This window comes from Lampetra fluviatilis, chromosome 2 (genome assembly GCF_964198595.1).
Source record: "Lampetra fluviatilis chromosome 2, kcLamFluv1.1, whole genome shotgun sequence".
NCBI classification, from domain to species: Eukaryota; Metazoa; Chordata; class Hyperoartia; order Petromyzontiformes; family Petromyzontidae; genus Lampetra; species Lampetra fluviatilis.
In genome coordinates this window covers 6,792,003-6,809,945 of record NC_136276.1, presented here as the reverse complement: position 1 = coordinate 6,809,945, position 17,943 = coordinate 6,792,003, and the positions used below count along the sequence as shown (strand labels likewise).

At 43.4% G+C, this 17,943-nt stretch overlaps 1 protein-coding gene across 2 annotated transcripts in view; it reads right to left on the bottom strand.

The window, feature by feature from the left end:
• Positions 1–1,794: 1,794 nt before the first annotated feature.
• Positions 1,795–17,943, bottom strand: part of TOPBP1 (DNA topoisomerase II binding protein 1) — a 30,371-nt gene continuing 14,222 nt past the window's right edge. For both annotated transcript variants that reach the window (XM_078867175.1, XM_078867166.1), the window contains exons 16-29: positions 17,750–17,926; positions 13,735–13,844; positions 12,185–12,308; positions 11,667–11,816; positions 11,008–11,107; positions 10,648–10,837; positions 10,012–10,238; positions 9,185–9,315; positions 8,579–8,687; positions 7,351–7,514; positions 5,989–6,129; positions 5,195–5,287; positions 3,872–4,033; positions 1,795–2,167 (exon numbers count right to left, since the gene is read on the bottom strand). In XM_078867175.1, coding sequence (XP_078723301.1) covers positions 2,027–2,167; positions 3,872–4,033; positions 5,195–5,287; positions 5,989–6,129; positions 7,351–7,514; positions 8,579–8,687; positions 9,185–9,315; positions 10,012–10,238; positions 10,648–10,837; positions 11,008–11,107; positions 11,667–11,816; positions 12,185–12,308; positions 13,735–13,844; positions 17,750–17,926 — 2,019 coding nt within the window. In that variant the 3' untranslated portion in view covers positions 1,795–2,026. The remainder of the gene's footprint in view (positions 2,168–3,871; positions 4,034–5,194; positions 5,288–5,988; positions 6,130–7,350; positions 7,515–8,578; positions 8,688–9,184; positions 9,316–10,011; positions 10,239–10,647; positions 10,838–11,007; positions 11,108–11,666; positions 11,817–12,184; positions 12,309–13,734; positions 13,845–17,749; positions 17,927–17,943) is intronic.

Sequence of the window (17,943 nt, the reverse complement as noted above, 5' to 3'; positions counted from 1 at the left end):
ATGTCATATGGGATTTTCAGTCACATTTTAATGGAATAGTTCACTCACATAATTGTTGTTGTAACATTCAATAGGCCACTTACAACCTTATACAGGAAGTTTTGGTCTCCTGGGTGGAAGATGATAGCCTTCTCGTGAGCCACCTGACTTGTTTTAATATCTTAAAACACAAACTAATACCACCATCCATGGCGTGGGTTGTGACCGAGCCATGTGAAAGGAGGACCCTCCCCACTAATGCTCTGACAAAGACCTGCAGGACCAGTGGCCAGGGATGCAGTGCGTTCTTGCTTCCCTCCCTAGCCCAGCTTTCAAAAGGCCCTAGTGGAGGGAGCCGAGGGGGCGTGGTTCCAAAGGCCTGACCTGCATTGCTGGACATGGATCTCGAATGCCAGCAATGCAGGAGATAGATCACGTTCTTGTGGGCACCTGCTGGAAGCTCCTGCAGAATTGCAGGGTTGTTCAGGAGTGCGGTTTTCCTCAATACTGAGCATAGGCTGCTGATAGCAGACCTCAACATCTGCCGAAAGTCCCAGAGGATCTTGAGGTGCAGTGTTGAAGCGCTGGACCTCAAGAAACTCCAGGATAAGGGAAGCGCAGAGGCATATGCTGCCGAGGTCTCAAATCAGGTTGATGCTCTCGCTACTCTTGATAATCCAGAGTAGATGTGGGAAGTCTTTAAGTGGGGGACCTCAGAGACAGTCAGTGAATCTGCTGGAGTCAAGTAGAGGTCAAGGCGGGGTCTCATCTCGTCGCAGCCACTGCAGACCACAGCGTAGTGGCAGCACCCGGCTAGAAGATAACTCCAGCCTGCACAGGCAGCTGATGCATCAGTTGAGAATCTTATTGTGAAGGGATAGGGAGAAGGGACAGGGAACGTTTGGTTGGGGATCTGTCATCAATCCATCAGGACACGACTCCAGACCAGCCTATCAGGCCCTCAAACACCTCCACTCTTAACCCAAACCTGGAGGGGCCTCACTGAAGGTGACTGATGGATCTCTTGTTTCAGATCCTGGAGAGTATAGGGCTGTGGGCCAGGTACTTTTGAGCAGATCCTCGCTGCCTCCTCTCCGGTTGTGAAGCCGGATGTGCCTGATGCTGCGTCAAAGGCCGCCAATCCCCTGATTTTGGAGCCGCAACCCATCTCTAGACAAGGTTTGGAAAGTGGTAGGGAAGCTGAAGTGGCAAAAGGTGGCTGGGGTGTGCAGCATCACAGCCAAACTGCTGAAGGCCGATGGGGAAGATATGACAAGGAGCTCCACGCGGTGACTTGCATTATGATCGGGCTCTGTACCCCTAAACTGGATCTGGGGAAGATAGCCGACTGCAACAATTACCGTGGGGAGACTGAACTAAGACTCCCTTCGTGCCTGGTGCAGGAACGCTTGCTGTAGCTGTTTGGACAAGCGACTTGCTTCCCAGAGGCTGAGCCAGTAGGGCAGATTCTACAAATCGGGAGTACCTGCCGGCTGGAGAACGAGGGGGAGGCTCGTGTTCTCATGGCTGCAGCAGGCTGTCACCTCCAGGAGTTGGGACTTAATAGCGAGCTGGCCATGCAGCTTGCCGTTAGGGACACGAAGGGCAGGAGCTGGGAGGTGAATGCGGCGACGTGTTGTGTGTATGGCCCCATGTTATCTGATTACATTTGTATAAAGCAGTCTCATATCATGTGTGGCTAACACCCAAAGCGGAACTAGACTAAAATGGCCTTAATTTCAGCAGAGCTCAACTATTATTCTGAAAACAATATTGGGTACAAATTTAACGTTCCATAAAATTACATTTATTAAACAATAAAAAACAAGTCTTAAAATTACTAGTTTACCTGTACAATGCATTGCATAACTTCAAGACATAAGATATATAGTAGTTATAAGCTGCATATTTAATATGGATAACTACTTTTCCACAACAAATCAATGTTTATGTTGTTTTCCTAAACAAGACAATGCTGTTCTTTTAACACAATGTCAACAGAAACAACAATCACAGTGAAGCAGTTAATAACTGGAGGGTGATGGGTTCATTGGAGTCGAGATCGTTTTTCTTTCAATGCTGAATCTGTGGCTTTTCGTTTTCGGGCAGTGGAGGGGCCAGATTCCTCGCCTGCTTGTGGTGCTGGCACATCTGGGATGTAATACTGCTCCAGATTGGGTGGGGAATCCTGCACACAACAAAAACAGCATAATAAATATAAATATTTTAAATTATAGTGGCATAAGTTTACCTTTTCTTTAAAAATGCATTTTAATATCATGACAGATGTTCACTCTATAGTACACAAATATAACTATGTTATAGATAATTGGGGTTTAGCGGTGATGCAGTGTATAGCACACTATAAACTCAACAATTCCCAGCCACGGTAATATATGAACCGGTCCCAGGCCCTCCTTTTGCAACCTGCACTGAACAACATGGTGAAGTATAGCCAAACAACTTCCTCAATCGATATGGTTTGGGTGGCCATCACATAGCTATTTGTTTATTTCTGTTGTTCATATGTACTAAAAATGAAAATGTTTTATTTCAAACCAAGCATAAAGTATAAATCAGCATTGGAAATACATCATGGGACCTCCTGTGCCAGTACCAAAATATGAGAATAGGTTTTCCCCTTTTTTCTGGCAACAAAACAGGTTGTTAAGATGTTAAAACGCCAAAAGGCGTCCTCTGGTCTAACACCGTTTGAGACGAGGCTCAAAAGAAAGCTGTCCCTGGTGTGAACCAATCAGTTCAAAGACAATGCATATATTATCAGAGTATGATTTTTGTTTGCATTCTGACCACAAATATTGTGGTTAATGCAGACATGATTCCTTGTAAAACGTTTCAGTTTGGTGTTTTAACATCTTAACACCTGTTTTGTTGCCAGAAAAAAGGGGAACACTATTCTCATATTGGAAATACATGTTTATCAATACAAATATAAACTAACTAGACTTTTGCCCATCCAAGGACGGGTGTATTGCAGTAAATCTGAAACTTGCAAGCGAAAAGCAGACCGCGACGTGATAATCATTGCATTAATGAGTGTGCAATTTGTAAGGCCGCGGTGACACAGACTTATTTCATTTAAAGGTTATAATCCCTTGTTCATCATGACGTCCTTTTTACTTTGATGTCTCAACAGCGTTACGGAGATCGCATGACGTGAGGGTTCTGCCTTTGTAGCGAGGGTTGTAAGTTGACGCCGAGGAGGGGGGAGGAGGCGTCTCGGCCCCCCATGTGGAGTGACGTAACCCACTAATTATTATCCATCTTGAGAATGTCACCTTATGATTATTAATTAGAGGGGCTGTTCGATGTGGAGTGACGTCATATGCTCATGATTATTAATGAGGGGGGTCCATGTGGAGGACGTAACCGGTTCATGATCAATTAGGGGGGCTGGTCGACGTGGAGTGACGTCACGAGCGTTGCAGACATTCTTGGCTCACAGTAGATAATAATGGGGGGGAGTGTCCATTTGGAGGACGTCACCTACTCATTATTAATGAGGGGGGCTGTTCGATGGGGAGTGACGTCACTCGCGCATGATTATTAGTGAGGGGGGGGAGTATTACATATTGAGTGACATCACCCGCTCATGATTATTGAGGAGGGGTGTCTATTTGGAGGACGTCACCTGCTCATGACTATTAATGAGGCGGGCTGGTCGATGTGGAGTGACGTCACGAGCGTTCAGGACAGACATTCCTGGGTGATTATAGTAGGTATGAGATGGGCATGTGAGGCCAGGTGTTTGGTTTGCAGTAATACAATTTAATTTCACAAACGTGAAACATTATATTTCTCTGAATCAAAGTAACAACCCATCTGGGATTTCTCCCAGGAAAGTGACATTGGCCAAGAGTGTGGCACGTGCCATGATGAGGAAGTCAGCGATGTACTCGGGACGTAGGCAGTGCACATGTCGTGCCGCGGCCTGCAGCAGCCCAGTGCGGACCTCCTCCGACCGCAATCGCGCCACGTCCACAAACAGATGTGTGGCCTCTTCTAGTGCCTGGGCCTCCCCGCTCGACAGCACCTGCCACATGCAACAATCAGCTCCCACTGTTCAGATGTACATATACAGACATTTACATTTTTTTCTATTTTACGAGGCAACGCCAACTGAGATATATAGCTCTTTTTCATTCGTGACCTGGCCACAAATGCTGGCTCAACGAAGTGGCTTATCATGTGGAAATTTAAAGCAGACAAATACGTTTAAACGCTGGCTTATCATGTGGAAATTTAAAGCAGACAAATACTTTTAAACGCATGTTTCTAGATGTGGAGGGGAGAATCGGAGGATACAGAGAAACGTCCAAACGGAAAACATGCAAACTCCAAATATACAACAGGCGTCAGGATCGGGATCAAACCCATGACCTGCTAGGTGTGGGCCTCCCCATGCTATGCGGGTCATGGGAGTTATTTGGCGATACTGCACCATACTGGTCAGTGCAGGTTGGCGGAGCCCAGGATGTGGAGCCATATAAGTACAGGTCGGTGAAATGGCCCAGCTGCTTGTTGCAGAGGTTTGTGGTTCGAACCCAGCAGGTGGCCCTAGTTATAACTGTAGTTGTATTAACTGCAAAATAGACACTGCTTCAAAGTAGACGTTAAATATGCTGAGATGTCATTCTAAATGAGTAGGCCATTGTTTGCGAGCGTCATAGTTAACTTTGCCAAATGGAAAATTAGCTGCAAATTACTCAATTCAGATTATACAAAGCAACATCACCTCCTCCTGTAAACTACTGCAGTCTATGTGTAAAAATATCACCTTCATGATAGCTTTGTACTGTAATGGCACAAATACCAAATGTACTAAATTACTTGTATTAAAGGATGATGTTTATGCACTGCCAGAGAGCAACCTGCTGTGAATGGTGGTCATGCATCCAAGCACTACCCTGGCACAACCCTGCTTAGCTTCTGAGATCTGATAAGCTCAGGTGCATTACAGGTGAAAATGACGAGGGACTTCTACTCAGATGCCACTTTTTAAAAATGTTTCTTTTATTGTTGCCATCTCCACTGTGCGGAATCCACCAATCCTTGGTCATCAACATATTGCTTCAGGATGTAAGGCTTTATTTAATCACTGCTTTGATAAACATGCAATTGCATGGAATAATTCAACATACTTTGCTTTGACAAGGCTGTTTGGATTCAATGAATAAAGTTCACGGTTTCATACCTCTGCGCCTCCCGACTGCAGTAGCCTCCTGAAGCCTGACTCTTTGCTCTGTTCAATATTCAGGATCACCTTCCAGCCACCGAACGCACCGACCTACAACACACAGTGGCATGTTTCATCTAGTATCAATTGATGTGCCAAATCATGATCAATCAATGCGTGGCTTTGTGAATGTAGCGTTATTTATGGCCAAACAAAAAACTAATAAAGCATCCCACGCAGGAATGCATTTTACAGAAATGCAAGTGGAATGTTATTTTACATGCCAAGAGTAGCCATGAGGTGACAATCACACTTTTATTAAAAATCTCTCGAAGGGTAAAACTAAGATGTCGAATAATATGCAATACTGTACTCTACAAAATGGAAAGTATAGGATAACCATACATAATGCACATCAGAGCAACATAACATTTCATTTCAGCTTGGACAGCAATTATGTTTTGTGCACCCTGTTGTATTTTTATTAATCTGCATAAGCAATGCAAGATCTAGGCTGCTTCCTAGATATAATGATAGTGGAAAGAATTTTTCACAGACAGGTAATGAAGGAGATGACGGTGGTGGTTGTAGTGTTGGTGGTTAGGACGTGACGGTTACGATCATGGTTGAAGTAGTAGTGGTTTGAGTCAAAGTGGTGGTAGTGATGGCTCTGGCGATTGTTGTCAAGATCGTGATGGTAGTAGTGGTGGCTATGGCCATGGCAATTTTGGTAGTGTGATAATCTTGGTGGTGATGGTTGTGTTTGTGATCAGTGGTGGCCGTAGAAGCCGTGGTGGTTGCGGTAGCAGCACCTGGGCTCCAGGCTCCTGCCGACGTTGAAGTTGTAGCTTTTTGCGCCAACGCATGGCAGCTGCAGCGAGGCGGCGCTGCTGGGTGCTGAGGTTGGCTAGGGCATCCAGGATGTGGCTGCTACCCCACTCATACTCCTCCTCCTGCTCCATGGCACATCGCACCACCCACCACAATTTGGTCAATGTTTATCAATTGTGGAGCTGCCATGGTGCAGGGCCTAACAAAAAGCAGACTCAATTCAGATCATTATCGGCATTCAAATTGGAGAGAGCACAATTCTTAAATAATACATCTTTGTCAATTCATTGGTAAGGAGCAATGAGTAGAGCAGTAGCCACAACCTGCTTAGCCATTCTCCAATTTAAAAAACACAATTTAATTTAACCTTGTCGTTACATAAACCACACTGGAAATTGTACTACCGAGGGACAGGCCCCACTTATATAAAGGATGTATATTGGCTCTCGTCCATGCTTGCTGTTGCTTTGCGCACATGAAGGGAAATGCCAGACATGAACATTTTCTGTGAACATGAACATATTGTTGTCCACATCACCCTCACACACATAGCTCTCAAGTGCTTGGAAAAAATTACTTCCTTACTCATTCAGTGTTGGTGAAGGACCTGCCAAGCTTGAATAATTACCAGGTACGATAGCACAAGTGTGCGATTACATAACATGAGTGGGCTGTGGCAATCAGAATACCCACTCATTTTCCTGCTACTACCCCCCACCACCTTACCTCCTTTCCTCCCACTGACACCCTCACCTCCTTCCTTCCCACCAACACCCACACAACTTCTTCCCACACAAACCTGCTCACCCTCCCACACCTACACACCTCACCTTCCCACCCACTGACTCCCTCACCTCTTTCCTTCCCACCAACTCACAAAACTCCTTCCCACCCAAATCTGCTCACCCTCCCACACCTACACATCTCACCTTCCCACCCACTGACTCCCTCACCTCTTTCCTTCCCACCAACTCACAAAACTCCTTCCCACCCAAATCTGCTCACCCTCCCACACCTACACACCTCACCTTTCCACCCACTGACTCCCTCACCTCCTTCCTTCCCACCAACACCCACACAACTTCTTCCCACACAAACCTGCACCTCATCGCCCTCCCACCCACACCTACCCACCTCATCTCCCTTCCATCCAAATCTGCCCATCTTGCCTCCCACCCATACACGCCCACCTCAATGCTCACCGACCCACACCCTCCACTTCGTCTCCTTTCCAGCCAAACCTACCCACCTCTCCTAACTCCCACCCACGCCTGCCCATCTCGCTGCCCTCCCATGCACACCTGCCCACCTCACCGCCCTCCCTCCCATCCACAACTGCACACCTGCACAAAGCGGCCCATGGATCGGCACGCTTCCAAGTAGGATTTGTGTAGCACCCACTTCCCAGCTGCCATTGACGCCAGGTACTTCTCATTGCGCAGAGGGTTTCCTACGATGATGTGGCTACAGCTTGGGTCGAAGTACTGCTTATCCAGCACCACTCCACCTTCCACACGAGAAGAGGGAGAGGTTATGAAGTCTTTGCCAGCAGCAAGAGATACATTCTTCGACAAAATATATTAATGCTCAAAGCAATTCTTCAAAAGATCTGTCAATGATCTGTCAATGACTGCAATAACTTTAAACAGTATTGCTATAACACTGTACTTTTTTATGTTACGGCATTTAAAAAATAAAATGTTAAGGACAAATTCAATAACAGCAGAGATGAAAGCAGAAAGCACAGTGTACACATGAGCCATTGTACAGTACAAGCTTGGTATTTAAACGTATGTTTTAGTCTTATTCATTTAGAAAATGAACATATAATGCAATTGCAGCTTTTCTTCTCCCAATTCCTTTTTTAGTACAGGCTTGGAAGATGGAAGCCATCACGCAGTCCACTCTGTTAAGTGAGAAATTACGAATAATGCCATCCACAACCAGGCGACTGAACGTTGATCAATGATCTCAGTCTCCACGGCAACAACTTAAGTACAGGCTGGAACATACGTTTAAATTCCAAGCTTGTAATGTGATAATGATACATTTGCTATGTGGCGATGCCTTCAAGACGGGTTGAAGGGAAGGGGGCCCTATACTTGTTTTGAGTATTTAAATCCAGTAAAGAGTGACGAAGCCAACATTTGCCAAGTAATATTGATGTACTAGGTTCGCTACCTAACCATTCCACTTTTAGTTTCATTGAATGCATAGACATGGGATTTAGATGACAGCATAATCATTTCCATGAAATGTAACTGGCTGACATTTCAATGAAATTCATAAAAATATAACTTCTAGGAAATGTAGCCATTTTTCCATGGAGATATAGCCACAAGTAATTGCTTTGACCTTTATTTACCGAGATCCTGTACTTTGACAGATATTCAAGTGAACACGTTCCCAATTACAATAAACTATTCAAAGTACGATACAAACTTTTTCTGTGTAGTCACCCCAGCCATATCCAACGTCGTTGGCCTTCTACACAACAGTGTATTACATATACACATGTAAATAGACCTGACAATTCTAGCAGAACTGACACTCAGGTGCAGTCTTACTTACCAAGCTGCTCAATGAGCTGCAAGTAGTCAATGCGCTCCTGGGCACTCATGGAAGAAAGCTGGAAGTAACGATGGGGCTGAATGGCATCACCCTCATGGCCACCACGCTCCTGTCACGAAACAGGGAAAGAAAGTTGTGAGCATTGCACACACCTTTCTGTATATTACCAACAGCACAAAACCATACATGTGGTAAATGAACTGCTTTTATGCTTTACATAATTCAAATTTACATTATATTAATAAACATGATTGTCAAATAAAACATTATTCAGAGGTCAATGTGAGTATAGAATTCGTTTTTCAAGATATTAAATGTAAGGTAATGACAAATAATTGTCAAGCCTATTGTCAATCCTTTGCTCCACTAAGGAATCCCTGTGCCATGTTGGTAATGTGGGTTAATTAACCATACTTCACGTTGGTAAGTGCAGGTTGATGAAGGGGTGGATACAGAACCGGTTCAGATATCACTCACCACTGGCTTGTAAATAAAAATCAGGTCGCCAGGCTCCTACCACAATGCACTAACCACTCTGCCACTGATCCCCTAAAAATATAAGTGAGCGTAGACAGAGTTCTGTTATGCAGCTGCCATGTGTGGCACCGTCTCTGGAGGTTGTGGCGCCACAGGAGGATTTGCGAGTGGGAACGCGATGCTGGGTGCCTGTGGCGTGGAGTCCGGGCCGGTAGGCAGCTTCACTGCCTGCTCAGGGACCTCCTGCTTGCTCTTCTCCACTGAGTCCATTACCCACACACACAAACATGAACTTATTGAGCATTAAGAATTCAGACTGCTCATCTTTGTTTAAAGTTTGCTTTGTTTTCCCTGCATTGGCTTAAACAAGACTTCACTGTGCAAATGTATAGTTTTATTTACAATTGTTGATATAAAGTGGCTGTTTCTGTTTATTACTGGCATTGTTTTATTTATATTTATGTCCAAGTTTCCCCTGCCAAAATGTTTTTTCAATGAGCTCTTACTGGTTTATAATTCATTAATGGACTTTTAAATACACGTTACATGCACAGAGGTGTTCATTTGTGAATTGTTAATGAGTGTCTTCTGGTGGATCCAATCAATATTAGTCCATGCATGAAAAAATATCCTATTACATTAACTCTGTCATGAAGGTGTTGTTTGGAACATAAAGGTGGCCTAAACAAAATAATTCTTAATGACTATGCTTTTAATCCAAACATTCATAAACAACATATGACTTATGTATCTAGGACAGACATTCTATCTCACAGCAATTAGCATAATGACATTTTAGACTGTTTGCCACGTGCTTACATTTTTAACTTGTAGTCTAATACTTCACATCATGGTGCTGTGTTGTGCAACACACTAAAAAATACAATCAAACTTGACTTCACAATTCAAGAAACGATCATTTATGAATTTTTTTTTTGCCAAAAAACAGCTGGTACCGTTCGCGAGCGCAGGCTGGACAAGGGGGGGCTGCTGCTTGGCTGTGCTGGATGTAGGAATGGGGTCAGGAGGCGGCCCAGAAGTCGGGCCGGGTGTGGAGTTCATGGCTCCACAATGCAGCTGAGTTGCTAGGCGGGCACGCTCCTCGCGAGCCGTGGGGTCATCCCACGTGATCTGGTCGCCCTGCGACTGCTCAGAGTGCGTGTCCAGAGGGGCAGGAGACGACCTACGGCGCGCGCCAGGGGGAAGCAAAGCGCGCTGAGCTCGCCACTAATGAGGCAGCTCAACCAGCAGTGATCGCTGCCAACATCCACCGTTTTCTGTTGCCACCCCCACGCAGCTTGACCGCAGCCAAATAGGTCAAGAAAGCTGGTAGCCAAATGGAACAGGAGCTTTTTCATGATTCAACATACGATCATAATAAGTGCACAAGTAAGATCATATGAAGTGAATTTGCAGGGCGTTTTATGCTTGGCTCTGCCTGTGATGCGGTGAAGTGGCCGGTTAAAACTAAGATTCACTCTGCAGCTGTGTTGTGCTTCATCTCACAGCACGTGGTTCACAGCGTGTGCAATTCATGCCCAGAACCTTGGATCCAAAATGTGCGGGAAGGAATTAAGGAGCCAACAACTTACCTCACATTGTCCCAGGTTCGACTGCGGCTGATCCGTCCTGAGCGCATTACCCCGCTGCTTGTGTCTTGCTGAGGCTGCGGGGAGTTGGTGCCCAGACGGCTGGGGCCAATTGCTCCTGCCTTCGTTGCCATCATGATCTCCTGGAGCTGTTGCTGCAAGTTCTCCCGCAACTCCAGCGTCACCAACGCATCTGCCAGGGCACAATGTGGTATGTCTATTATGACATGCTGATGTGTGCTAATTACAAAGGCTTTTTAAGAAGCAAATTTTAATCAATACAATACATTGGACTTACAATATTCCAATAAAATTATTTACCACGTTTTTATATGTCTTTTTTTTCTTCCCCACTGTACTCACCATTTTTTCCTATAATTGTATCTTTACTCTGCTCATATTGCTGGTTGGACTGTTTTCCATGCTGGGCTATATATTCATCCTCATCATCTGTGTCCAGGTCCTAAGGTGAAAACAAAGCACCACACACACAAGCTTGAACTATGCTCATATAGAACCTGTGATCACAATGCAACTGTATTTCTGTCAATGGTGGGGACCCCACAATTGACGCATCATAAAGCTCCTTCGTACTTATGCCATCTCAAGGAAAATATCTATTCAGGATGGGTGATCTTGTACAATAGTGGTGATACAGGCTCAATGAGAACTCTGTAGTTAGGCTACCTGTCAATGCACAGCTGGATGAGGGCTTCCCCATGCCATGTTGGTAATGGGGGTTACTTGACTATATCTTACCATGCTGGTTTGTGAGGGGTGAAGGTGGGGAGCATCGAAGTGGAAGCATGTAAGTACAGTACAAAGGATGTTTTTGTACTGTACACTGTTGCCCACGACATAGTCCTGCTGCCTATCACAACCAGTCATGCATAGTAATCGTCCATTAAATCACTATCCAGCTTTAAACCTGCTTAGCTTTTGCGATCTGATAGTCCAAGTGATTTGGTCATAGACAGTCAGGAAATCTGCCTCTGTAAGTACATTTAGACTGGTGGCATCACCTGGCTGTTGACAGCGCATGAGCCGGGATGCTGCCGCAAGGTACGTGTCACACGCTGTGGCTGCTGCACTGCACTCAGGTCCAGGCTCAGGCTGGGGTTGTAGGAGTGTGGGTACAGAGTCTCAGCCACGTGCTTCTGCTCCTGAGCACACTACACAAACAGCACAGGCAGCTACGTAAGTACAGAAGTGCGTACTCACTACCAAGTTTCACCTAACATCATTTAGAACATGACATCCCCAGCAAAGGTTGGTCCTTGAAAATATTCTGTAAATCATATTCACAAAAAAACAAAGTATTTGTTTTTACTAACCATGACCAATGCTAATAATGGTGCTCAAATACATTCTGTAAAATGTATTTGCTGGTGAATGCTGTTGAAAACAAGGTATAAATACAAAGGAGAAAATCACCAAGGTGACATTTTAACCATTTTAAAATGAAAATGTTGCCTTGTATGCGGGAAAGGTAACATAGGCGTTGCTGTGTTTTGTTGTGTCAGAAATTGTAGGAACGTACAGCGTGTAGCCAGTGCTCGGACACGACGTGGATGCCACGATCACGCACGACACGGTACTCCTGCGAGTTGTCGTGAGCTCGGCCCTGATAGACGAAATGCGTCACTTCCTCATCAAAGCTCCACCTGGAGATGGGTAATACATTACATGAAATATTGTTAATGTGCAAACATAAATCGCCACTTTGTGAGGCGGCCTAGATGTTTTATCTTTTGGTCGTGAGTGCATGCTGTGCCCATAGGCTTGCTACCAGACATGGCTATTCAGCAATAAACGTTCATTTAATTTCAAATTAATTTGCAACAAGAATGTTTGCATTACGGAGCAACAATTCTTCAGCTGTATTGATTTAGCAAAACCCCCAATTGCAGACTTTTAGTTGTTGGTCTGTCTCAGTAAAACATTTGTGAATTCAATTATTTTAGTGATGTACTTAGCTGTCATGATATAAGCAGTGATGATAGGTACCAGAATTATTTCTCAAGCACCCCTAAGATAGGTGCACCTTAATGAACGCAAGAAAAATGTACCGATTGGGCATTGGGGCTTGTCATGCAAATTTAAAATACCAAATCAATTGTTCAAGGGCGTTTATTGAAACCTTGGATAGGCCAAACATAGCTCGTTTAAAGCTTACCACTCATTGCTTGGAATGCATTGAAACACCCACAACATGAATGTTTAATACTAACGCCCCTGACATCTGAGAACCCACATTAACAAAAACACATTTATGGCAAGGGTGGGGAAGGATGCACTATAGTAGGAATTTAGAGGTAACTCAACCAACGTGCCCATCAATATAGATTTTAAACAGAGCCCAAACACCTAGGGGGTTATGAAAAACCTCACTTTGACTAGTTCAACTCCCTGGAGGGAGCTGTCATTAACTTTCTGGGACTGAGAGGTTTATAGGATTACTCTGCCTTTCAGAGATCACAGCCTTTCAGAGTGCAACTCAGCCAAGGTCTTGCTTACGTTGAAGTTTCAACATATAGACAAAATCTGCCCAATGCAATTTGGTTTATATGTATATGTACAGTTATTTTATCAATCCTCCACATGGTGCGTAAGTCGTGAGGTAACATGACCATATTTCACCACACTGGTCAGTGCAGGTTGGTGAATGTGAGCAGCATACATGTTGAAGCATAGTATAGTGCAATTAATTTTATTTCACTCTTCTCAGCAGTCCATAAACACCTGCTGTATGCGGTGGTCACATATCCCAGCACTATGCAGGCTCACACCTGCTTAGCTTCCAAGGTCTAATTATATTGAGAGCATTGATGTGTCATTTCATCATAGTAGGTTACATAGCGCCCATGTAGACAGTGGGTGTTATTTTAAAGATTGTATACTTTGCTGAAGCCAATCAACAATGCTGGGGACCATCCACAAAGATAAATTCCTCACCTTCAAGTCCACACCTCTTAACCCAAGAACAAAGTAATTGCAAGCAGACTTTTCCATGTAATCTACGAATAAAATATACAAGTCCATGGATGCATGCGACTAGTACGCGTGTCTATGGTACGTAGATGCGCGCACCGATACTCCGCTCCCAGCGAGGCAGCGATGCTGTTCAGCTCTGCCTGTCTCTTGCTAAGCTTCTTGCTCACGCATATCACCACTCCTGATAAAATGCTCGTGGTTTCTTTCTGGAGAAATAAACAAAAGAAGTACTCATTTAAACCATTGCATGCTTTGAATGACAATTTTTTTTACAGCAAAATATAGACATTAAAAGAAAAACACCTAACAAAAAGCTAAAGTTACAAGTCGAAAGTATGGTGTGCACAACATTGAATTGCACGAATTACTAATTCTATTAAACAGTTTCATGAAAATGTAAGTGTTGGAAGTGTACCTTTAATACCATAAAAGACCAAGCACTATATTTTAAGAGGTATAAACCAGACAAACCTGTATATAATTTACAGTTATGTATATACAAACTGCCAACACTTAAAGTGAACACTTCATGTCCAGGCATCTAAAATTCTGAAATCACACGTAAACATGTCTTCAAAGCAAGCTCAAATGACAATCGTGTATAAAGCAGGCAGTGGCTTACAACACCATACTCTTATTCGTTCCAAGCACAAATAATGTTTTGCAGTTTAAGCATCAATGCATCAATCACCTATAACCAAGCTCATTTGAAAGAAACAAGTGCATAGTTTAACACATTAGGGATTCCAATGTTGATAAATGTGACAGATATTATTGTTGGGCATATGTATTTTTTATATGTATACAGTAAAACCTCAGCTAGCCGGACGAATATGTGCAGAGGAAATATAAACCACAACTACAGTATGGCCATGTTTCCGAGATTGAGGGAACCTCGTCGGGGCTGCCAAGGCATACAAACATCCATCTGTGTATGGACTGACAACACCTACAGTCGACCAAACACAGAGGACAGCACGCCCCTCCCGAAGGCTGCCTCAGTGGATGCAGCCTTGCGATGGCCAATAAACTTAGCTGGTGCAAATCAGGTGGCCACCCTTCAGATCCCTCGCTAGCTTGTGGCTACTAATCTATGAAGCCACCATGGCTCTCATGGAGGGCACCGCTCCCATCTGCATTGCGTGGCTCCTCGAAAGCTCATTACACAATGAGATGCAAGGCCATCAGCCATGCTGCGATAAGCACCTTTGAGCCCCCCCACCCCCCCTTTAAAACCCCCTTATGCCCCAACCCTTAATTTTACAGGCATCTATGTACACCTTTCATATTTCGTCTACAAAACATTGGATATGTGTATTTTTCAATTACACAAGGGTGCCTTCCTTTATTGAACATTTAAACGGTAGGTGCAATTAAAAAGTAAAATGAGACTAACACTCATTGAATGTTTAAAAATGCTACATTTTTGACCGCAAAAAAATAACGATGGGGCTAGTGAACATTACGTGCTGACCAATTCAGAAATTGTATTGGAAGTGTGATTACCAGTATATAAAAACAATGGCATTGTGAGAAACTAAATAAAAGGGTGCACGACTTAGAAATTAAGATATGCAAATGTTGTCAGAAATACAAAAGACAGCATTGCACCCCAAATGATAGCATACACCCACAAGCTGGAAACATCCTAATACTTTTCTTTAATCGCTTTCTGTAGTTCGAGACAGCCTGCTACAACCTGCTATGCAACCGGGTATTTCCACCGAGGCCCAAACCACTGTTATGATGGGCCTCAGGGCTTGACAACAGAAAAACAGGCAATTTTCCAGCCTGGTCTTGCTTCTGTCTCATGTCGGCTCTGGTGGGTGGAGGGATCGCAGGTGAGGGGGGAAGTACAGAGGTGTGCGGTGGGAAGCAGGCGGTACAGTGCTGTGACTCAAAACCACAGAGAATGACGGGAGGGGTTTTGAGGAGAAGGAGGCTATTGAGGGGGGGGGGGCGTTTTTAATGTGGGAAACTATGGTAGGGTGGGTGTGGCATGCAGGTGGGGTGATATGCACAATGCTTAGCCATTGGAGGTTCTAGCAAAGCTGCATAGGGCAATGAATCATGCCGCTAGGGGCTATGCAGTGCACACCGAGCCACCAAAAATGTTTCAGATAGTAAGGTTTATGAACATTTTAGAAAGTTTTACACTGCACAGTGCATTATGGTCAATGATGCAAATCTCCGAGCTTAAATAACAAACATGAATCAGCATCCCATCATCCAACCTGATGATAACAAATACTGCTGTAAACAAAGGTACATGATGTAAAGAGGAGCTTGTTTAGCGATCACCAAAGGATTAAAGTGAATACAGTGCAATAACCACATGTTGTTTTGTGCTTGAAAGTTGTAGATGAAACTCTACATTTAGAAATGCTGCAACTGGTAAACTGGCATTGGAGTAGTATTGTGGGAAACAAATGCAATGACCACATGTAATTGTGTGCAGAATGACCTCATAAAGAGGCAAACCCTTGCATCGGGAGCCAAAAAGGTGACACATTGTGGCTTTCCCACACTGCCAGTTAAGTAGTTTTTGAGAAAGTGTGCATTGTGTCTGAAAGGGGAGGAGGGATGGTATTGTGGGGAGGAAAGTCCACCGTTAAAAGCAAAGATATAGAAAACAGAAGGACTTTGCCAAAACCAATTAGGGTAGGCAAGCACACGATGAACAGCACACTTGCCCAGAGGGAGAAAACTACAAAACACTCCGTGCATTAAATTTCGATTTAAAGCTTTCGTGACTGCAGGGATTCATCTTCTTGGTTCTTTCGGTAAAGTCACGTAGAAGGGAAGTAATAAAATAATAAAAATAAAACATAATAAAATAAAATAATAATATATAATAATATATAATATATTATTTTATTATGTTTTATTTTTATTATTTTATTACTCCGTGCATTCTTGATTTATTAGCTTGAAATTCTACAATGAATGATGTATACAGGTATTTACTTGTCTATAAAGTGTACATACTATGGTTTGCTCATTTTAGGTTGTATTTAAAATACTCTTTCTAGTTGCATTTAATTAAGAATAAAATGTTAATTTGTGGTACTCATGAATTCGGTATAAAATAGTTTAAACTAATTCAATAATCGAAATATTTGATTAAAAGCTTCAAGGGGTTTACCATCACTTTAAAGTATATAAGAAAAGTGGTTTTGACATCATGTCACCTATTTGCATTGTGTTATTTTTGTTTTCTTACCCAAAAAAAATAAAGCCTCACTGAACCTCGACTCTTTTCCAGCAGGGCCCTGCTAAGTTTTTTTAGTGGGGGATGATGCTTGCTATGTATATTCCAATTGAGTAATTTTCAGGTAACATTTTCAAACTAGGCAATTTTTACCATGATGCCGGAACACAAGCGGTGAATGCGCTACTGCTGTTGGTATGGTCACCTCAAGTTTTAGACGTAAATATCTAAAAACTCATTCACATCAATAGTGAAAATAAATGACAGCTATTTAAGCTAAGCGTGACTATAGAAAGAGATATAGGCTTACAAATGAGCTGCAGGCTCACACGGCAAACTTGAAATTCAGCAATTGTATTGCGAGGCAGGAGTTGCTACATGCAAAGCACAGCTTGTTCAAAAATAGAAAATGAGAAAAGATTAAGTAAAGTTTAAAATTTTATATATTCGTTTATTCTAAAATGTTACCCAACATATTTTTTTACGTAAAAGTGGTTATCCTCGGACACTGCAATGTAAACCACAAGCCCGCAGATAACTCCTCATGCCACAGCCATTCACATTGAAAACTTGGGATGCTCAAACTTAAACTTAGTATGTTTACCTCATTTATAAAACTCAATAAATGCAAGTGTATACACTTTATAATAGGATGTTTATTAAATGGGGCCATTGAGGTGTATTGACAATGTAAAAAAACATGACACGAGTTATTTATTATTATTAAAATATTAAAAACAGCCCCTGTGTTAAATAAATCACTGTTCCACCTAAAATTTTCCACATTTTATTTATCCAATAGAACCCCCATGCAATCGAATCAGTGGTTAAAAACTATACTTAGGCCTTTGGTCCTGTGCTGAGCAACCATGATGATAAAATAAAAAAAATATTACATACCTGCTCACGCTGCACGGCCTTGGGCAACTCGGGGCTGGCAGGGTCTACGGGCCGGGTGCTGTTGGCCAGGGCTACGTTGAGGTTGTTGCGGAAGAGCTGAGACAGGGGTGTGCCGCTGGCCGAGCGGTCAGCTGCGCCCTGCCCGCCCTCAGGTGACTCCAAGGCCTTGAGCGAGTCCTGATGGGAGCCACAAA